A 23,102-nucleotide genomic window follows, 5' to 3' on the forward strand; every position below is an offset into this window, starting at 1 on the left:
GGTAAGTGGAAATGGAATGTGGCAGTCCCGACAGAGGCAGGCCATGAGGCATCTATACCCTTCCACAGCCTAAGGACAGCCAGAAATATAGAGAAAGGGAGCTGCCCACTGTGAAAAAAGGGCTGCTCAGTTGCTTTATCAGCACTGCGATGCCTGTGGATGGCAAATTATCAAGGGAGATACCACAAAGAATGGTACATCTGTCCATACTAAGGACTCTACAGTTATTTGTCCTGGGGCATGAGTCACAAATTACTAAGCACAGCAAAAGATGGACCTTTAAAGTGCTGCTCCTAAACCCCAATAAATTCTCCCTACCCATATTAATCAATCAATCAATAAACATTTATCAGATGTTAGAAGTTGAGCCCAGGGGATACATAAGGCAAAAGACAATTCTAATTCCTGCTTATAAGGTGCTTACAGTCTAATGCGGGAGATAACATGCAAACGAAGTGAACTATATGCAGGATAAATAGGAAATAATTAAAAGAGGGAAAGCCTAGGAATTAAGAGAAGTTGGGGATGGTGATTGCTTTCTTCTTTGATACACATTATTAATTTCCTTAGAGGTTCAGCTCTAAGCATGTGAAATAGGCATGTGAATTCCCTCTTAGAATAATCCTATACCAACAGCAAGGGCTATTGGGAAGTATATTTTTAACTTGTTAGAAAGAAATGAGAAGGAATTACAATCTCCACTCTACTCCCCACTGAAACGAATTTGTTTGATAGCTCATCCCCTTGGGGCCTAAGGTATCAAAACTAGCAAATCTGATAAACTATACAAGCTCATCTGCTAATGGGTAACTGGAATTCAAGAAACAATGTTCAGGACAGCTTGATAGAGCACTAATCCTGGAGTCAGAAGGACCTGAGTTCAAATTCAACTTCAGACACTCACTAGCTGTGTGACCCTGTGCAAGTCACTTAACCTTAATTGCCTCCACACACAAAGAGAAAGAAAAAAAGAAACAACATTCAATCTCCCTTCCCTCTCCCTCACATCAAAATGAAGAATTCTAATAGTGGTAAATGCAAGTTCACAGAGAAAGCTATTTTTATCCTTCAAATCACAGCAGATAAGAACCCAGCTACCTATTTCATCTACTCATAAGGCTCCCTAATCCTAGTTCTGGGGATGAAGGTCTAGTCTAAGTGACAAAGAATAACTATTGTCTGTTCTTGACAGCTTTGGGAATGATTGGACAAGTAAGTCCCCAGTTAATAGACCTCTTGCTCTGGGCTATCCACTATGAGGAAGAGCCAGGCGTGCGACTGGAAGCCTGTAGGAGCATCATTGCCCTTCAACTTCAGGGAGACAAAATCCGAGACACCTTCCTAGATGTGCTCCTCCTGGAGAGCCATGAAGCTGTTCTTAGGTAAGCCCTCTAGCACAAAGACATAGAGCTGAATGGGGGAGGGGAAGAAAAGCTAAGTGCTTGACAAATATTATCTCATTTGATCACCACAACAACCCTGGGAAGTGGGTGCTATTATTATCCCCATTTTACAGAGGAGGAAACTGAGGCAAACAAGTAAAGTGAAATGCCGAGGGTCACAAAGCAAGTAAGCATTTGAGACCAGATTTGAACTTAGCTCTTCCTGACTCCAGGCCCAGTTCTCTATCCACTAATAATAGCTAATATTTATATAGTATCTACTATGTATCAGACACTGTTCTAAGTGCTTTACAATTATTTCATTTAATCTTCACAACAACCCTGGGAGGTAGATGCTATTATTATCCTATTTTACATATAAGGAAAATAGGCAAACAGAAGTTGTGACTTGCCCAGGGTCACACAGCTATTACATGTCTGAGGCTGGATCTGAACCCAGGTCTTTGTGACTCCAGGCCCACCACTATACCCACTATACCACCTAGCTACCACAAAACCCATCTACTCCCTCATTGAGGCCTAGGGAGGTTAAGAGACTTGCCTAAGATCCAAAGGTCAGTACCAGAGGTGGGATTTGAACCCTGAACATGTGACTTCAGGGTTAGTGCTCTTTCTACTACACCATACTGACTCCTATAACTCTCAGAGCCCACCCACTACATCATAAAATATATATTGTCCAACTTTCCTGAGGTCTTGTTCAAACGACATGCAGAGCCTCACTCTGTAGAATGTTCCTTTCCTTCCCAGGCTGTTAAATTAAAAGTCTAGGCATTGCAGTATTTCTGATGAAGGCCTCATTTCTAAAATATATTGGGAACTAAATCAAATTTATAAGAAACCAAGTCATTCCCCAATTGAGAAAAGGTCAAAGGTTATGAACAGGCAGTTTTCTGATGAAGAAATCAAAACTATCTATTCCCATATGAAAAAATGCTCTAAATCACTATTAGAGAAATACAAATTAAAACAGCTCTGAGATACCACCTGACACCTATCAGATTGGCTAATATGACAAAAAGGGAAAATAATAAATGTTGGAGAAGCTGTGGAAAAATTGGGACACTGATGCATTGTTGGTGGAGCTGTGAACTGATCCAACCATTCTGGAGAGCAATTTAGAATTACGCCCAAAGGGCTATAAGGCTGTACATGCCCTTTGACCCAGCAATACCACTATTAGGTCTTTTTCCCAAGGAGACCATAGAAAGAGGAAAAGGACCCACATGTACAAAAATATTTATAGCTGCTCTATTTGTGGTGGCAAAGAATTGGAAATTGAGGGGTTGTCCATTAATTGGGGAATGGCTAAACAAGTTGTGATATACGAATGTAATGGAATACTATTGTGCTGTAAGAACGATGTGCAAGCAGGTTTCAGAGAAACCTGGAAGGACTTACATGAACTGATACTGAGTGAAATGAGCAGAACCAGAACATTGTACACAGTGTCAACAACACTGTGTGTTGATCAACTGTGATAGACTTGATTCTTCTCAGCAATGCTGAGTCCAGGATAGTTTCAGGGGACTCATGATGGAAAATGCTCTCCAAATCCAGAAAAAAAACAAAAACAAAAAAAATCTGTGGAATCTGGATGCAGATTGAACCATATTATTTCTATTGTTTTTGTTGTTTTTCTTTTTTGAGGTTTTTCCTTTTTGCTCTGATTTTTCTTTCATGGCATGACTAATGCAGAAATATGTTTTATGTGATTGTGCATATATAACCTATATCAGATTACATGCTATCTTGGGGAGGGGAGAGGAGAGGGAGGGAGAAAAATTTGAAACTAGAAACTAGAAATCTTATGAAAACAAATGTTGGGAACTATCTCTACATGTAACTGGAAAATGATAAAATGCTTTTATGGAAAAAAAAAGTCTAGTCATTGGTCCACTCTTTGCCAGATCACTGAATCCACCAGACACCAATACCTGGAAGCTCTTCCCAAGGACACTGGTCACTCAGGTGACTTCACAGGCAGGCAGGCCGGCCCTCTTCCTCTGTTCAGTGTTGCCTCTCTTGGGCACCAGTGGTATCATGAACTAAGATGAGGGCATACCACATCACGTTCCTGCACAACTGTATTTTTCCCCCTGGAGATACAAAACTCTCTTTCCTACAAGGTCTCCTATTGTCTTCTCTTTAGCGAAGTGAACAACGCAATGAAGATTCTTAACTTACAAGATGAAGGAAACCAAGAAATGCTTCAAGAAATCAAAAATAAGGTAGATATGTGGAGGCTGTGCTCATGGTTGGAAATTGGGTTTCAAAGGTCCCTTGAATCCTCTTTGACAGAGGTGTATACACCCTTCTCTCCACTTATACACAGAGAGTACATACATGACACACATGACTTATGTGCACCCCTCTCCTAGTCTCTTAATTCTAGTGCCTTCTTTCTATGAATGACATCCACTTTATCCTGTGTATAGCTTGTCTGAACATGGCCGTTTCTCATTATTCCCCCTCCTCCATTAGACTGTGAGCTCCTTGAGGGCAGGGAGAGTCTTTTGCCTTTCTTTGTATCCCCAGCACTTAGCATGATGCCTGGCGCATAGTAGGCACTTAATGTTTACTTACTGATTTACACAGATATAAAATAAACATATATATACACATAAGCATATGTGTATATTTGTTTATATATATACACACATATATAATTAATATACAGAAACACATACTCATGGTCATACTTCTCCCCATTTACACATACAAGTAACAAATATCTTAGATTGCAAAAAATTTGTCCACAACTAGGTGAAATTTTATTCTGGATTTTCAGTGAGTAGCTGTCCAATAGTGGCATCCTTATTATTATTTTTTTAATTTGAAGGCAATTAGGGTAAAGTTACTTGCCCAGGGTTGCACAGCTAGCAAGTGTCTGAGGCTGGATTTGAACTCAGGTCCTCCCAACTCTAGGATCCACTCTATCCACTGCACCACCTAGCTGCCCTTCATCTTTATTTGGGGGGGGGGGTGGCAATGAGGGTTAAGTGACTTGCCCAGGGTCACACAGCTAGTGTCAAGTGTCTTGAGGCTGGATTTGAACTCAGGTCCTCCTGAATCCAGGGCCAGTGCTCTTTCCACTGCAACATCTAGCTGCACCTCCTTATTTTTTTTTTTTTAAAAGCTTAGTTGCTAAATCAGTTAAAAGACAGCTGAGTGATATAGTAGACAGAATGCTAGGCCTACAGTCAAGAAGGCCTGAGTTCCAATATAGCTTCACTTACTAGCTATATGACCCTGGGTATATCACTTAACCTCTGCCTCAGTTTCTCTCACCTGGTCACAAGAGCCTGCCCTTTTGTGGTAGCTGTGTGAGGAGAAAGAAGGGGACATATACTAGAGAACTCCAAAATTATTTTAAGAAAAATGTATATACATTTAGATATACATATTATATATGTGTATGTTATATATTATACATATTGCTTCAATATATTTTATAAATTATATACATGTGTTCGCATGTTTATATATGTATACATATACACATATATGTATATATAAAATTTCACATCACCTTTTCAAAGTCAAAGGACTTATAGCTATTCCCATTCTTTTGTTTTAAAATAAGGGAAATGAAACATAGATAGGTTGTGACATCCTAGGTCACATAATTATTAAATAGCAGATAGAGGATTCCAACCCAGGTCTTCAGTTCCCAAAGCTAGTGCTCTTTTCACACTAACCCCTTAATACCCTTTCCAAGTAAACACATAATAGAACCAACATTTGTGCAATTACCTACTGTGTGAAGAACACCACACAAGGGACTGGAAGAGCTACAAAGTTTAGGTAAGACACCACATCCTGTCCTTAAGCCTATGATCTAGTAGAAGCATAAGACCCCAACATGGATAGCCATAATGGACAATATCGTATGATAAACCTATTAAAGAGTTATAAAGTGCTAAGTGAAACCCAAAGTGAAAAGGCCATATTAAGTTGGGAAATTAGGGAAGACTTCTTAGAGAAGTGGGCATTTTAATTGGGCTTTAAAAGATGGTTAAGTATTCAAATAGCAAAGAGAAAGAAGTGCATTTCATGGGAGCAGCTAGGTGGCACAATGTATAAAGCACCAGCCCTGGAGTCAGGAGTATCTGAGTTCAAATCTGGCCTCAAACACTTGACACTTACTAGCTGTGTGACCTGGGCAAGTCACTTAACCCAAATTGCCTCACCAAAAAAACAAAACAAAAAAAGAAGTGCATTTCACATATAGGATACAACCTGATCATTGGCAGAGGGAGTGTTAGAATCCAGTGAATGTGTGTGTGTGTGTGTGTGTGTGTGTGTGTGTGTGTGTGTGTGTCTAGGAGATGGGGAAGTGGGGGGCAGGGGTTACACACAGGCAAAGAATTGTGCAGTTTGGCCAGAGGGTCAACCATATGAAGAGATGTTTGCTATAAGGATGGAAAGATAAAATCATAAATACCTGACTGGGAAGTTTAAATTTTACCTTGAAGGCCAGAGAGCCACTGGAACTTTCTGATCAGAGGGACATCATCAAATCTTTACATGAGAAAAATCATCCTAGCAGTAATATAAAAGCTAGATTGTAGGAGGGGGAACAGTGGAATCCTTTAAGGTTATGGTAGTTGTCTTGGCCAACCCCTGGGCATCCACAAGATCCTTTCAGGGGGGTCTGTGAGTCATACCATTTTCATAATACTATGTTGTTTTCATTTCTAATATGGTTAATAATCTATAGGTATAACCCACATAAACAAAACTCTTAGTGGGGCAAGGAGGGTCCTTAATAATTTTTAAGAATGTAAACAAGGGACAGCTAGGTGGCGCAGTGGATAAAGGACCGGCCCTGGAGTCAGGAGTACCTGAGTTCAAATGTGGCCTCAGACACTTGACACTTACTAGTTGTGTGACCCTGGGCAAGTCACTTAACCCCAATTGCCTCACTAAAAAAAAAAAAAAAAGAATGTAAACAAGTTCTGCAACAAAAAGTTTGAAAGGTGTTGGTTTAGGCAGATGATAATAAGGGTCTATAAGGGTGGTGGTAGTGGGAATAGAGAGGAGAGTAGATGGGAGAAATGCTCTAGAGGACAGAAATGAAAATAAAAAAATAAAAAATAACCATAAGGCTCTTTCCCTGTCACCCCTGAATTGAGTGGGAGGCAGAGGCTCCCGGGTGTTTTCAAGATTTAGCTTCACCCGTGAACCGCTGCCATGGCCAAGGAAGGGATTGCTGCTGGAGGTGTAATGGACATTAACCCCACTCTACAAGAAGTGCTAAAGACTACACTCATCCACAACAGCCTAGTTCGTGGAATTCGTGAAGCCTCCAAAGCCTTGGACAAATGCCAAGCCCATCTTTGTGTTCTTGCTTCCAACTGTGAGAAACCTATGTATGTAAAATTGGTTGAAGCCCTGTGTGCTGAACACCAAATTAACTTGATCAAGGACTATGGAAAGGAATCTCAGGCCAAAGATGTCATCGAAGAATATTTTAAATGCAAGAAATGAGTAAATAAAAGCCTTGGTCTGATTTGGAAAAAAAAATAACCTTAAGGTTAACAGGTGAGAGTATGTAAATTGATAGTGATGCCACAGAAATAAATGGTGAAGCCAAAGAAGTTAGGAGGAAAGATAATGAATGAGAACTGGTTTTTAACATACTGAGTTTATTAAAATTCGATGTGCAAAAGGACCATATAAGGAGAGATGCCCTTTAGATATGGGTGTGCAGACTCACGATGAAAAATGCTCTCTATCTCCAGAGAAAGAACTGATGGAGTCTGAATGCAGATCAAAGCATAGTATTTTTCACTTATGTGTTTCCTTTTGGGTCTGTCTTCTTTTACAATGACTAATATGGTAATGTGTTTTGCATAACTAAAATGTATCAACGATGTCGAATTGCTTACCATCTCAGGAAGGAGAGGTATGGGGAGGAAAAAATTTGGAACTCAAAAATTTTTTTAAAAGTTTAAAATTGTCTTCACATGTCATTAGGGAAAAATAATTTTTTTAAAAAAGATATGGGTCGGGCAGCTAGGTGTTGCAGTGGATAGAGCACCAGCCCTGGAGTCAGGAGGACCTGAGTTCAAATTTGGCCTCAGACACTTGATACTTACTAGCTGTGTGACCCTGGGCAAGTCACTTAACCCCAATTGCCTCACTAAAAAAAAAAAAATGATATGGGTCTGCAGCTCTGAAAACAATTCAGGTCTGAACATAAAGATGTTGGAGCTATATTTGTAGAGATGGTAGTTGAAGTTAAGGGAGGGAAGGAGATCACCAAGTAAAGAGAGAGAAGAGATGCAGAACAAAAGACAGACCCTTAGGGAACAGTCACATGAAGGTGTTTCCATGTAAAGGCTGAGCCTACAAGAGAGAGTGGAATGAGGATAATGCTAATGCTCAAGGGACAGCATGGTATAGCAAATAGAGGGCTAGCCTTGGGGTCAAGGAGACCTCAGTTCAAAAGCCTACCTCTTCAGAATATTATATATATGTATATGTATACACACACATATACATACCTATATGCATATATTTATTCATATATATACATACATATACAAAAAACTATAAAAGGCCTACCTCAAGAATTTTTTTAAAAAAGGCCTACCTCTGACACAGACTCATCATATAGTTATGTGCAAATCACTTGAACTCTCAATACCTTCTGCCAGTTCTTTAATTACAGATGAGCTGCAGATCTTCATTGATGTAAGGAGTTTCCAAACTGGGAGTTGCCCCATACCAGTGGAATCTCAGGTCCAGACCAAAACAAACAAAACCTATTTTTGTATGCTTTAACCCATTTAAGCCTCACTAAAGCCCTGTCAGAGAGAGACAGTATAAGGGTTCCTTCTCCCCATGTTACAGATGAGAAAACAGAAGCTCGGAGAAACAGAAGTGATTTGTCCAGGGGCAGCTAGGTGGCACAGTGGATAAAGCATTGGCTCTGGATTCAGGAGGACCTGAGTTCAAATCTGGCCTCAGACACTTGACACTTACTAGCGGTGTGACCTTGGGCAAGTCACTTAACCCTCACTGCCCTGCAAAAAAAAGAGATTTGTCCAAGATCGCATAGTAAAGGGAGTCAGGAAAGGAAGGAAAAAGCATTGAGAAGGATTTGTCAGGGTGAGATGTAGAAAGGAATTAGAGAAGTAGGAGGTTATTAAACAGAGAGAAAAGATTATTCCAGAGCTACCTTCTCTGATCAAACAACTCATTTTACTCTGATTAAACAGTAGGATAGCTAAATCTTCACATTTTCTTTCAGTGCACATTCTCAAACAGGGGATACACGTCCCCCTGGGGTTAGACCAAAGTTAGTTTGCTCCTGCAATCTCTAAAGCAATTACTGGAATTGTCCAGGCTGCCCAATGCACATAACTTTTTAAGAAAAACATGCACACTGATGCCTAACTCAAATTTAGGAACAAAAACCCTCATGCACAAGTCTCTGTATGAATTTCTAGGTTACTTTTCTGCTTTGTAGGGGACAAAATGCCTCTTGTACCAGGACAACAGAGCACCTCTGACTAATCCAAGTGCCACAAACACTAATGAATTTCTTTGCTGAGATAGTGGGATCAAGAGCTCCCAAAGTAACAACCTCTGAGGGTGGTGGGTATAAGTACTTCTTGTACTAGAAAAATCTCTTGACAAATAAATGGTACTTGGGGTCAATGTACTGTACTGTTCATTCTATACACAAAATTCCCATACCTCCTTTATCATCTTCCACCCTGATGTTTTTCCAAAATAGCCCCAACTCTAAAATTCACATATTTGTGGGCCTTCGAAGTCCAATCATGAACTTGGTTTCAGGTTTTCTCACAGCTGTCTAAACTCCCTTTACAATCCAGTATAGGTGTTCTAGCATTGTTACTTTCTGCCTAGATTTCTGAACTAAGTCAGAAAGATCTGATCATCAATAAAATATTGAAGATTGAGGGAATCGCTGAAACTATTCGGCAGGAAACAAAATATATCTATCTTAGCAGTGCCAGAAAAGATAGACCAACACAACTTGTAGACTTTTTCAAAGATGCTTTTAAAGGTAAGTTTCCCAGTGTAAATCATGTCTACCCAGTGTCATTATTCTTAAATTCCTGAATGAGCTGATACTTTGCTATTATTCTTTGGTAACAGACTATAATCTGTAGCATAAGAAATGTAAAGCCACCTTAATGTTTTTCATTTCCATTAGGCTATTCACTAGGTAGTCTATAGAACTATATAAGGCTCATGTAGCCTAACTTCTCCCCTCACATTTTAGTTCCATTATTTAGATGAGAAAACTAAAGTACAAGTGACTCCGATTAACAACAGAGCTGCAAATTGAACCTAGGTCCTCTAACTTCAAATGCAATACTTTCCACTAACTACATTGTAGAACTGAACTTATTGGTTACTTCCTTTCCTTGGTAGGTCCCCAGAGTGGTAGAAGACAGGGTCTAATATGTGTAGTACTTATAAAGGAGGGATATGTATTGCTATTAAAAAAAAAAAAGCATGTCCAGGTATATTGTGTAATTTATACTGAGATAATTTAAAAACGATTCCATCAAAAGTACACTAGAATTTTGGTGACTGTTTTCTTCATGAACTTCTATGTTTAACATCTTTACATTTTCCAAAACATAGTTGTGTATCAGGAATGTCAACAATATTACGAGTGTCTTTTTCGTGTGGCTTTAATATGACTTCATTTTAATACTGTACATACATTGGACTTTATGGTAATAAGGAATAAAAATGTAGACTTCATATTTTGTACAAAATGTCCTATGTACAGAAAAAAACATTCATAGAAACAGCAAACATAGGTGAGTGGCACAATTATTTTTCTTTACAGATATTGTATCTGTAACTTCATGCTTTACTGAAATGTTAAGTTCAACTGTACCTACGTATTTTTTAACATTTTGTAATTCAAGCCTTTTTTCTGACATTGTTTATGAAGAGAAACTTCATACACTTGCCATTTAATATGCTCTTTTATCTAATTTTAAAATTCTAAAAATGGTGTATTACATGGTGGTCTAAATAAAGAACATGAGTTTTTAATTTAAAAAAAATGCATTTGCCATATAGAAGACCTGAGGTTGATGAAGCTGGGACATCCTTTATGGCTTAAGTTCCAAACAAAATATTTATAGTATAATCATCTATCTTGTACTCAGTGCAGAGTACAAGAATGTCACAATATTCATAAAGTTGAAAGGAAAATGAGAAAACAAGCTCCAATATCCAACCTAACATCCTAACTAAGGGAAAGTTATACAACCTGATAAGTCTGGGCACTTATTTTTCCTAAATGCCAGTAAAAGTTGATGAAGTAAGTAGGTTGTTAACCTCCCCTCATCTTAATCATAATACGGTTTTGATCCACCTACAAGTGGACTGGCCTAGGGTAGTGATAGTAGAAGCCACTGTTCTATTTCTTTAATCTCAGTCCCAGCTAGAGCAAGGCACAGGTCTAGGGGAGAAAAACTCTATAAAACTTTAGTGGGTATTTTATTTCTTACACTCAGCGAGGGAGAGGGTAAAGTTATGTTAAGAATTTGAAATTGAAAATAAAATTTTTTAAAGGGAGGTAGATTATTTGGAACTGAAAATCATTTTTTAAAAATATTAACAAAAAGAGCAGACTGGTGGACACACTACAAAGACAATAGTGCTGCCAGGAGAGCAAAGTGCCCTCAAGAATGGAGAATTAGTTGTTAATGAATGAAAGTTCAGGTTACCAATCATCTGTAAAAGAAATGGGTAACTGCACCCCCCCAATACTCTTCTAGTTCAAATAAGAGGCATCCAGCCAGTCCCTATCCCACAGATACTTCCCTAGTTTCACCCCCATTCAATATAACCTAATTGGAAAAATGTATTGGCATTTTAATGAATTCTGAATCTTTCATACATAATCCTCACCCTCAAACAGAATCCTACTCCTAACTTTCTCAAATGGAACCTAAATAAACTCTAGGAAGGCAGGGACAAAGTCTTATTCAAACTTTGAATTGCAGACCCCCACCCCCACCCCCAAGCAGAGTTCTTCATAAGAGTGTTACTTGATAGTTATTGAATGAAAATTAAGTTTATTCAAATTCTAGATCAGAAAGACCCTGCTGAATCCAGCAAAATTGCACTAAATAGCAGGTGTATCAAATTCGTAAAAATGAGCAAGGCTTGCTTCTACAAATGGGATTTTTTTCTTTTATATACCTAGATCCTGATGTCCCTCTTGCTCTGTCACCATCTGATACCTGTGACTTGGAAAAAGCATTAGAGGTATGTATGAGCATAGTCAAAGAGGATTAACGAGGTAATAAGATATCCCAATAAGGGGGGTAAAGACAAAAACACACTATATTCCCTTCTCCTCAACAAGAAGTTCCTATGGGGTCAGAGGTTTCTTGGTGATCAGCAGTCCCTTTTCAAATAACATGGTCACCAAGGAAATCTGGTCCTTCCTACTATCGCAAGGCAGGTCTCCCACTTGCACAAAGCCTGGGTAAGAACTGAACAAGTACTCCATGCCATCAGTGTACTGGGAGTCAATCTCCAGGTATTTGGGCTCCCCCTGATGATAGACTCGGGAATTTTCCACCGTGTAGTACAATAGGACACTGTCATCCTCACTCACTAAGCGAGTCAAACCATGCCTAAGCAGGCGGACCTGGGTCTCGGTGGTAATTTTTGCCCCCACATCCCAAGCCTCCCCAGCCTCCCACCGGGCAGGCAGCCCATGCACACTCAGTGCCCGCTCCTTCTCTGACAGCACTGGAGGCAGACAGTCGTGGAGGAAGCCCTTGGCCCTCTGGTCCGCCACAGCATCCACGGGGGCATACTGTGCCAGGCGGGCAAGCAATCTCTGCACCTTCTCCAGGAAGGGACCTCGCCGAGGGTCCCCAGATTCTGAATGCTGAACCCCCATGTAATCTAGGTAGTCCCTAGGCAGACCCCTGCGGAATTCCACATCCTCCTCCATGGCAGCTTGCAAAGCTGCAGGGAGCAGGGGCTCCAGCAGGTCCCCCCAAGAATTGCGCTGGAAGGTAGATACAGTGAGGTGCAGGGAGTGCACCCCAGGCTCACACTCGGCCTGGTGGATAAAGCCCCGAGGGAAATAAAGCAGATCCCCAGGCTCCAGCACTTCCTGCAACACAGGCTTTCCCAAGCCCTGGGGTCCAAAGTTAGGGCTGGAGAACTGGGGTAGTTCTTCCGTCTGCTCCCTGGGCTTGTAGACGCGCCAGAGTTTCCTGCCCTCCAGCTGCAGGACGAAGGCTTCGATGTCATCGTAGTGAGGGGCGAAGCCCTGGGAGCCGGGTGGAGTGAGGTAGGCGTTGGCACCCACCATGCTGCCGAAATGCTCCTGGAGCACCGACAGCACCTGCCACACTACGGCAGAGAAGGCCTGCGGGCACAAGAGACGAAGGGAGCAGCCGTCCCGGTACAGGGCCCACGCGGTGGCCGGGAGCGCCCGCCCCGGCGGGTTCAGGGTCTCGCGCTGGCCGTTCCGGTAGCGAGCGGCGTCCAGATGCAGCCCAAACTGCACGTCCTCCCCACGCAGCACCGCGTCCAGTTCTGCCGTGGAGAACAGGCCCCGGTAGTAATCCGGGTTGCCCCGCCGCACCAGCACCGCGTCCTTCTCCCACATCCAGCTGAAGAAATGGTCGACTGGCAAAGGCGCGATCAACCACTCGAAGAGACGGGCGGCCCGACGTTTGCTGTGCGGAATCTGGCCCAGCTCCTGGAGAACCTGCTGTAGGGAGGGCGCCCCGGACCCCGCTCCGCAGCTGTTTTGCCCCTCCACAAGCTCTCCTTTTACCCCCCCTTCGGCCACCTTCCTCTTCTCTCCCACCTTATCCGCCTTGTCTCCCGGGACTTTCTTACACTTTTGGCTCCGGCTCGGTTTTTCGACTGCAACAGTAGGGATGGGAGTTGGGGCCCTTCCAGGTCCCGCAGCCTGTCTTTCACTTTTCTGCTTCTTTGCTGCCCCAGGAAACGGTCCCACTTCCCTGTCCTCCTCTGCCGTCGGGGGTAAGACACATTCGAGCTCTGCCGCCTGTCTCTTGGCTTTCTTCTTCCTTGGGCCCTCGCTCGGCTTTTCTATTACCTCAGGAGATTGTTCCACCACCCTCTCTTCCCCTCCCCGAGCCGTCGGGGGTAGGACCCTTTCGGGCTCTGCCGCCTGTCTCTTGGCTTTCTTCTTCCTTTGGCCCTCGCTCGGCTTTTCTGTTGTCCCAAGAGACTGTTCGACCACCCTCTCTTCTCCTCCCCGAGCCGTCGGAGGTAGGACCCTTTCGGGCTCTGCCTCCTGTCTCTTGGCTTTCTTCCTCCTTGGCCCCTCGCTCGGTTTCCCTATTGCCCCAGGAGACTGTTCCACCTTGCTCTCCTCTCCTCCCCGAGCCGTCGAGAGCAAAGCCCTTTTTTTCCTGGCTTTCTGATTGTTGGGGACCCCGCTCAGTTTCTCTATCACTGAAGGAGACAGCCCCGTCTCTCTCTCCTCTCCCATCGCCACCATCGGGGTCCGAGGAAGGGCCCTTTCGGGCTCTGCAGTCTGCCTCTTGGTTTTCTGATTCCTTGAGACCCCGCTCCGTTTCTCTACTGCCGCTGATGCAGGAGGCAGTACTTCCCTCTCCTCTCCCGCCCGAGCCGTCGGAAGCAGAACCCTTTCGGGCTCCGCGGTCTCATTCTGGGTTTTCTGCTTCTTGGGGCTCCCGCTCCATTTCTCTATGTCGGGTGCCAGCGGGCTGGACAGCGAAGCTGCCGCCTCGGGCTCCCCTTCCAGTTTCAAGCCATTTTCTTTTTTTGACAGCGGCTCGGGCACCTCTAGCCCTACCTGGGAGCATCCCTTAGTCGGGCTCACCTTTTTGTTCCCCTTCTGCTTTTGCTGCTTCTTCTTGTCGTCTTTGGACGGAGAAAGGTGTACTTTTCTCGGCTTCTGCAGTCGCCCGGGTTTCTCTTTCTGGGTGATGCCGGCGCGCTCCTGCAAGCGGTAGATAGCTAAAGCAGATACACGTGCGCCGTCCATGTTGAGGACTGTTTAAAAAAAGAAGTTGTAGCTGTCCGGGCTCCTCCTCTTCCGGCTAGGCTTTCAGCCGAGGGCCTGGGAAATCAGTTCCGGAAGCGCCGCAAGTGACGTAGCACACCGGGATGGGGCGGGGCCTTCCGCGGAACTCGGCCCTGCTCCGCTCCCAACCCTGCCTAGAAGGTCCCGGGTGTCCTGGGTCTGCGGAGGCGGGGTTTTCTGTTGCTAGGGCGGTTCTTTCCTTTAGTCCCTGACCCCGGGGGCGAAGGTTATAATCCTTTAAACCCGAGATTCTTCAAGTGTATTCTTAGTACACCCTGAGGTCAAAACTATTTTGACATTAATATTAAGACATTATTTGCCTATTAAAATGCTCCTCCCCTTTTTAACTATAAACCTGGGAGAGGCTGGATTTTTGCTTCACTTAGTGCAACTGATTAAGTGCAGAAGTAGAGATGAGACTCCAATTAAGTCACAAGTTAAAGAGATTTGCAGAAATTTGTAAAACAGTGCCACCCAATTTTCTTTTGTTGTTTTGAAAAAAGTTATTTTGCATTCAACATGTTTATGTTAGCATGTAGTTATTTTTAAATGAAATGTTTTTAAATGATCGATTTTAATTTCTAATGTAGTAAGCATCTATCGATGCAACCCCACATAAACAAAAATTCTTCAAAAAAAACAAAAACAAAAACAAAAACAAACAAGGGGCAGCTAGGTGGATAGTGGATAGAGCACTGGCCCTGAATTCAGGAGGACCTGAGTTCAAATCCGGCCTCGGACACTTGACACTTACTAGCTGTGTGACCCTGGGCAAGTCACTTAACCCCAATTGCCTCACAAAAAAATAAAAAAAACAAAAGCTCTTTGGAGCCCTCGATAATATTTAAGACTGTAAAGGGGTCCTGACACCAAAAAGTTTGAGAACCACTGATTTAAGCTAATGATGTGTAACTAGAGTACCAGCCCAAATCATCAATATTTATTGTCCAGGGGCTCCTATCATAAAATTGCAAACATGTGCAATTTTTAAAGTTCACTTGTCCTGGGCTCTGGAAGAAAAGACTATGACTTTCTTTTCTTCCTCTCCATCTCCTCTTCCCTTATCTTCCTCCTTCCTCTTTTGCCTCTCCCTCCTTTCTCCCCTGCTGGCTTCATTTCCCCCTTTTCCCATTTCTCCTTTCTCTTCTTCCCCTCCATCTCTTTTCCCCTCCCTTTCCTTCTTCTCCCTGATATGGGGGAGAAACCGATAGGAGAAAGCACGTGGGTCCTTAGGATTCCTCTGTAAAGAATTACACTCTTGAACAAGACCTAATTAGGAATAAAAGAAAAGGTTTATTGGGGTACAAGAGAGACCGGCCGGGAGGAAGGTTTTGCCTGAACGAAATGCTTTCCTCCCTGACTAGCTTGTGGAGTGCCATTTTACAGGGTTTAGATGGGGTGGGTAAGAGTCTCTTATTGGATGAGGGGCTGGTGGTCTTCCTGAGATGTGCTGGGGTAGGAGGAATCCCTCGTGAGCCATCTGGTGGTGGGTGTCAACTTTGTCCTGATAGGTCTAAGCAGTCTGCTGATGGGCAGTTCCAGTTGGTCTTCTCCTGGATTACCTCATCCAGGTGCTTCGGAGGACTGCAATGTAGGGTGGTGGTCCTAGAGCATGCTCAGTTCCATCTGGTGCTGTTTATCTCCATTGGGGGTGTGTGTGTGTCCTTGATTGAGTTCAAGGAGAGGCCTACTTGATTTCAAGGGAAAACCCCTGAGGTTTCAAGGAAAAAGTTCCTTGAACCCCCCCAGAGAACTATTGGGGTAACCGGGGCCCATAATCCTCCCATGACATTCCCCCCTTCTTATATCTAGGGAAAAAGGGTGGCGGTCTCATCTTCCATAACTGCTCCCTGCTGGTTATGGATGTAGAGATGTCCCTGAATCATTCAGGGTACAGCAGAAGTCATTATGGGCCTGGTCCAGGGCGTGAAGAGGCATGTAGGCCGGGGTAGTGGCTGCCATAAGGTTGAAAGCCTTGAGTCTGCTTGAGACAAATTTAACAAAAAGGTTAAAGAGACAAGGGCCAAAGATTAGAAGAACGATGACTAATATCACTATCGGAATGAAGGGAGTGAACCAAGAAAGGAACCAAGAACTCCAGGAACCTGTGTGAGGAGAGAAAAGCTGCTCATGTGTGTCCCTCATCCAGTGAGAGATATCATGGAGATGTTGTACTCGGGACTTTCCTTGAATTGTTAATATACACACAAAGAGATGTATTCTGAACCATACACACACCACCTTCAGCCGCTAGGAGATAGTCTAGGGCTATTCTGTTATCTAACACTACATTGGCTAGAGTATCAAGGGACTCTTGTAAATCCTCTAGCCCAGCTGCTGTTTCATTCGAGAGTCTTTCTATGGCCAGAGTAAGATTGGTTAATATGGCATCCTGTTCAATTTAACCTATGAAAGGGATGGTGAGAGCTGCTTCCTTCTTAACCCACCAGAGAAAATTATCCCAGGAACCCCGTTTAACTCTCGAGGGGTGATTAGCAGGAAGGGTTGAGGGGTTGTGGGAAAACCTTTACTCGGGGATCCAAAAATCCTATTGTGCATTGTCCATATTGTTTATAGGGGCTGAGACATGAGGTTGTCAAGACTTTCTGGGGGTGCTCTTTGGGAGTTAAGCCTGTAACAAAAATTGGCAGATTCTGGTGTCCACAGACAAAGACATACATACCCCTCAGGGGCACATAAGGACCCCTTGGTGTTCCTGAGCAATGTCTCAATCTCCTTGCCCCATTTCCCCCATTACATCCCCTTCTCCTTTTCACCCCTCCTTCCCTTCCCTCTCCTCTCTCCTTTCTCCTTCTTCCTCCCCTTCCTCTCCCTCCTCCTTTTCCCCAAACCCAGCAAAACATTCTGCTCTGATTCCCTAGCTTTGAGTACTACATACTTGCCCACAGAGGTGGGGGGTAGAGCATATCTTTAAACTCAGTTGTCAAAAGAAATGAAGGGGGGCGGCTAGGTGGTGAAGTGGATAGAGCACCAGCCCTAGAGTCAGGAGTACCTGAGTTCAAATCCGGCCACAGACACTTAACACTTACTAGCTGTGTGACCCTAGGCAAGTCACTTAACCCTAATTGCCTCACTAAAAAAAAAAAATGAAGGGAGGTGGGGAGAAGTAGAGTGAAGCCCTACAGCAGGGTTGTTGTGTGAGCTTTTCTCTTCCTGGGTTGGGTAGAGTATGGAAAATAATGCTCCACACTTTCGCTACCACCATGGAGGTTTGTTTGTTTTTTTCAATCTTAATAGTATTTTATCCTTTTTCCAGTTACATGTAAAAATAGTTTTCACCATTTGTTTTTATAAGATTTTGAGTTCCAGATTTTTCTTCCTCCCTCCCTTCCCTCCCCTCCTCCCCAAGACAGCAACCAATCTGATATAGGTTATATATGTACAATCATGTTAAACATATTTCCACATTAGTCATGTTGTGAAAGAACAGAACAAAAGGGAAAAACCTCAAGAAAGAAAAAACAAAAAACCATGAAAATAGTATGCTTCAATCTATCTGCATTCAGATTCCACAGTTCTTTTTCTGGATGTGTATAGCATTTTCCATGATGAGTCTCTTGGAATTGTCTTGGATCATTGTATTGTTGAGAAGAGCTAAGTCAATAATTTTATTTATTTATGCATTTATGTATTCATTCATTCATTTATTGCAGGACAATGAGGGTTAAGTGACTTATCCAGGGTCACACAGCTAGTAAGTGACAAGTGTCTGAGGCTGAATTTGAACTCAGACCCTCCTGAATCCAGGTCCAATGCTTTATCCACTGCACCACGTAGCTGCCCCCCAATCATATTATTTATAAAGTGCTTAGCACAGTGGCTGATAAATGGTTCGTGCTAAACAAATATTTCCAATCTTGTTGCTTCCCAATATACACAATGACAATTTAAATGGAAAGAACAATAACAAAAAAAAATTACAATAACCAACTTCGTCCCCAAGGAAGAGATGAAAAAATTCACCTCCCTCCTTTTTTGGCAGAGGTGGGGGAATATGGGTGTGGAACCCTGCTTATACTGTCAGGTTTGGTTGATCTGTTTAATTTTGCTGGACTTCTTTGTTTTTCCTCTTTCTTTTTTATTCTTTGTTATAAAGGGTGGCTTAGGGGACAGGCAGTGGATAAAGCACCGGCCCTGGATTCAGCAGAACCTGAGTTCAAATCCAGCCTCAGACACTTGACACTTACTAGCTGTGTGACCCTGGGCAAGTCACTTAACCCTCATTGCCCTGCAAAAAAAAAAAAAAGTGGCTTACTCAGTCAGGAAATGGGGAAAGATATTTTTGGAAATGAAAAACAATGTTAAACAAAAGTGTGGGATTTTTTTTGTTTTGTTTGTCTTTTTTTTTTCATTTAAATAGTGGGCAAATCATCCTTTTCCTCTGGGAGCTTTCAAAAAGAACTGTTTTCTATGTTCATGTGCAAGTTTCATAGGGAACAGGACCTGAGACATGCTTTTCTGGTTGGTGAATTTGAGAACACTCAGCTTGGCTGAAGGAAGACTTTGTTCTTTTCATATCCTCTACAGATATCTCCTCCCAGTCTTTCCTGTGACCTCATCTTTTCCATATATGTGTCTTAGAATTTCTCTTGTAATGGGGAGGTGCTTTTTGAAGCCCTGCAATCTCTAGTTTCATCTCTTTTCCTTCGATAGCTCTTAATTCTTTCCACAAAAGCAAAGAGCTCCATTGTCCATAATTGCCCAGTTCCCTTCACACTGTTCAGTCTGAACTTTTCATCAAAGTTTACCTCCTGGTCCCTTTACAAGATGACATTGAGCCAAAAGAGGTTCAGATTAAAGATTGTTATAAATTGAAATCTAATGAGATATATACAAGCAAAGCACTATTTAAGTTGGTTAGGAGAAGGATGAATTATTCTAGATTAAAGCTGCCATGGAAGAGATGGTAAACAAAATAGACATTCTGCACTGACCTACTTGATAGGATTTTACTAATGCCAGAAAAGCTTCCTGCACCACAATTCTTCTGCCTGACTTAAATCCAAATCACAAACAAGTAAAGACATCAACCTGTGTTCTCATTGGTCTCTTCAAAAACCAAGGACAAGGGCAGCTAGGTGGCGCAGTGGATAGAGCACTGGCCCTGAATTCAGGAGGAACTGAGTTTAAATCCAGCCTCAGACACTTAACACTTACTAGCTGTGTGACCCTGGGCAAGTCACTTAGCCCCAATTGCCTCACCAAAAAAACAAAAACAAAAAAACAAAAAAACCCCACAAAAACCAAGGACAAACAGTAACTCTACCTAATTTTGTTGTTCAATTGTGACTCCATTTGGAGTTTTCTTGGCAAAGATAATGGGTAAGTTTACCATCTTTCTCCAGCTCATTTTGCAAATGTGGAAACTGAGGCAAACAGTTAAGTGACTTGTCATGGGTCACATAGCTAGTAAGTGGAGGTGGCCAGGTTTGAACTCACAAACTTGAGTCTTCCTGACTCCAATCCCTAGCTTCAAATCCTACTTCTGGCACTTACTATAAGTGTCCTCTTGGCCATATCAATGAATTTTTCCGAGTTTGTTTTCTCATCTGAAAAATGAGATCTCTTAAACTCCCATCTCTAAATCCATAAACAACTGAATGCTAAAGTGTTGGTGACAACCTTCCCAAGGATATTTGTGTCTAATAAAGAAGGCAATATTCAACTCAAAAGAATGAATTTCTAATGGAGGAACATGGATGTAGAGCTTTGTGGGGGGGACAGAGGAATTTTCTTGATTTCCCTCAAATCTCATGTCTACTTACATCTAACTGCAGTTAGGCCTGACAAACCCCCTGGATACAAAACCTTTAGGCACAGTTTTCAATGTCTCTCTTCTCCCTAGTTGTTTCTTCCCCTCAGTTCTAAAAAGGCATAAAGTACAGTTCATCTTGCATCAAAGTGGTACAGTGGATAGAGCACCAGGCCTAGAGTCAGGAAATCTTCCTGAGTTCAAATCAGGCTTCATACTCTTACTAGCCATATGACCCTGGGCAAGTCACTGTATTGTTAAGGATTTCGGATTTGCTCCTACAAAATGACACTCCAACACTAGGTGAAAAAAATTAGATCTAATGAATATTATAGTACAGGAAAAGAGATATTAATTTTGCAGCAGCAATAAAGTAAGCAGCCTAACAATGTAACTATTAAAGCAAAAGCAATCACTATGTAAATATTTAGAGGGAAATACATCACCAAATAGGTAAAGCACCAACTCCTGGGTCCGTTGGCTGGGGGTCCTGGTACAGCCTCCCAGAGTCCCAATTGGGAATATCTGGGGCACAGCACCCTCCCCACAGGTGAGACTCCAGAGGGGCTGGGGCTTTATTCTAACTTATATAAGACTTGAAACAAAAGTGGCTTGAAGCCACCAATAGCAGCTTGTATGATGAACTAATTTTATGACTGACACCAAGTGAGTTCATGCAGGATCACTACCAGAGAAGTTGGAATAAACATTTAGTTTCTCAGGGCATACTCCTGACGGGGAGCCAACCCCCCCAGGACTACCCCTGGAATTGTTTATAGTCCCTAGGAATGGCTAGTTCCTAGGAACCTCAGGCAGTTAATCAGTGAGATATGCCTAGAAGGGACCTGGCCAGGATCCCAGCAGGGTATCCTCCTTCAGGTTCCCACTCTCAGTCAAAACGGGCAATTTCCCATGTTAAGTTATAGCTAGAGTTCACAGAAAACATATGGGAGTTCATAGAGGGGGCAAACACAGGTTTGTGAGCTAGGCCTATTCCTGGATGATCTTCTAATATTCATTTACCTTTCAGTCACTTAACCTATTTTGCCTCAGTTTCCTCATCTGTGAAATAAGCTAGAGAAGGGTGGGCAAAACACTCCATCTTTGCTAAGAAAACCCCAAATGGGGTAATGAAGAGTCGGACAAGAATGAAAAATGACTGAACAACAACAACTTATCCAAAAGGGTACCAGGAAGATGTCTAGTAGTTTTGCAGGATGGTCTGGTCTCCATATTTGGTTTCTTTACCTCATAAAAGCAGAATCTAGCCCCTGGTATTATCCTGTGGAGTGTTATCAGCTTCTCCAAGGAGTAGGCAAATAAGACTCTTTTGGACCTTGTTGTCTTAATTTTTCTCAGTGTTTGCATTCATGTCAATATTTCTTTTGTAGCCTGTGCGGTCACCTACACCAAATGCCTTCAGTAGGAGTCCCATCTTTGATCGGAAGATCCCTGGAAGATTAACACTCAATAAACGTCTAAAAACCATCAGGGAAAAAAAGATTGCTTTGGGACCATTTGGTAAGCCCCCAAACTTATCTAAAATGGAATAAAAACCAAGAAAAGAAAAAAAAAGACCTATCTATCATCCCCTATGTAGAGAAAAAAAAACATTCCTTCATCCAGAACAACTTCATCCCATCAAGAAGATGTATGACTATACATAGACTACCAATTCGTGGTTTTGGCATCAAAGTAGTCTGTCTCATCATTCTGTTTTATCTGTTTGATCAGTATGTCTATAAACTGGATGTGGAAGACGAACTGGATTAATTTCTTAATTTAGACCATTAAGATAGAGAAGGGTAGGTAAAGTAATTTAGTTGATTCAACTCATTCTCTCCCTACCAGAACTCTCTGGTTCATTAGAATTAAAAATAAGGGGGCAGGGGCAGCTAGGTGGTGCAGTGGATAGAGTACCAGCCCTGGAGTCAGGAGGACCTGAGTTCAAATCCGGCCTCAGACACTTAACACTTACTAGCTGTGTGACCCTGGGCAAGTCACTTAACCCCAATTACCTCACTAAAAAAAAAAAATTAAATAAGGGGGCAGCTAGGTGGTATAGCACCTGTCCTGGATTCAGGAGGACCTGAGTTCAAATCCAGCCTCAGACACTTGACACTTACTAGCTGGGTGACCCTGGGCAAATCACTTAACCCTCACTGCCCCACAAAATAAATAAGTAAATAAATGAAGCTTTGGCTTGTTTTGCACAATGCACAGGAGGTCTTTCAAGATGTGACCTAGGGGCAGCTAGGTGGTGCAGTGGATACAACACTGACCCTGGAGTCAGGAGGACCTGAGTTCAAATCCATCCTCAGACACTTGGCAACTTATTAGCTGTGTGACCCTGTGCAAGTCACTTAACCCCAATTGCCTCATGAAAACCAAAAAACCAAAAAAAGATGTGACCTAGGGGCAGCTAGGTAGTGCAGTGAGTGGATAAAGCACCCACTCTGGATTCAGGAGGACCTGAGTTCAAATCTGGCCTCAGACGCTTGACACTTACTAGCTGGGTGACCCTGGGCAAGTCACTTAACCCTCATTGCCCTGCCCAAAAAAAAAAAAATGACCTAGAGCTTTTTTCCCCAGAATCAGCTATGATGAGGTTGTTTTTTGTTTTGTTTTGTTTTGTATCACAAGTCTGGAACAGGGCAAATTTAGTAGTTTCTACTCACTAAACCAAAGGGAGTGGGAGGAGGGGAGGATTATATCCCTGAAATCCATCTCAAACTATAACCAGCTAAATCCTGTTCTCTCTTTTGTGGGTGGGAGGGAGTAACCACTTTTAAATCCCTGGAATATACCTCAAATGTTCCACAAAACAGCTTAGCAATGATTCTCTTGATACTGCAGCCTTAAAATC

At 42.6% G+C, this 23,102-nt stretch overlaps 2 protein-coding genes across 2 annotated transcripts in view; one reads left to right on the forward strand and one right to left on the reverse strand.

The window, feature by feature from the left end:
• The window catches only part of HEATR4 (HEAT repeat containing 4), a 100,753-nt gene extending 78,964 nt beyond the window's left edge, over positions 1–21,789 (forward strand). Inside the window, exons 12-16 of the mRNA XM_043989525.1 lie at positions 1,193–1,382; positions 3,556–3,634; positions 9,288–9,447; positions 11,620–11,681; positions 21,628–21,789. Of these exons, the coding sequence (XP_043845460.1) occupies positions 1,193–1,382; positions 3,556–3,634; positions 9,288–9,447; positions 11,620–11,681; positions 21,628–21,789 (653 nt within the window). The remainder of the gene's footprint in view (positions 1–1,192; positions 1,383–3,555; positions 3,635–9,287; positions 9,448–11,619; positions 11,682–21,627) is intronic.
• Positions 9,940–14,459, reverse strand: RIOX1 (ribosomal oxygenase 1). The gene has a single exon (XM_043989526.1). It carries the CDS (start codon positions 14,422–14,424, stop codon positions 11,788–11,790), a length of 2,637 nt encoding a protein of 878 aa, XP_043845461.1. The 5' UTR covers positions 14,425–14,459; the 3' UTR covers positions 9,940–11,787.
• Positions 21,790–23,102: the final 1,313 nt, after the last annotated feature.

This window comes from Dromiciops gliroides, chromosome 2 (genome assembly GCF_019393635.1).
Source record: "Dromiciops gliroides isolate mDroGli1 chromosome 2, mDroGli1.pri, whole genome shotgun sequence".
NCBI classification, from domain to species: domain Eukaryota; kingdom Metazoa; phylum Chordata; class Mammalia; order Microbiotheria; family Microbiotheriidae; genus Dromiciops; species Dromiciops gliroides.

Coding starts and splice junctions, on each gene's coding strand:
- RIOX1 (XM_043989526.1), bottom strand. CDS start 14,424: ATGGACGGCGCACGTGTATCTGCTTTAGCTATCTACCGCTTGCAGGAG.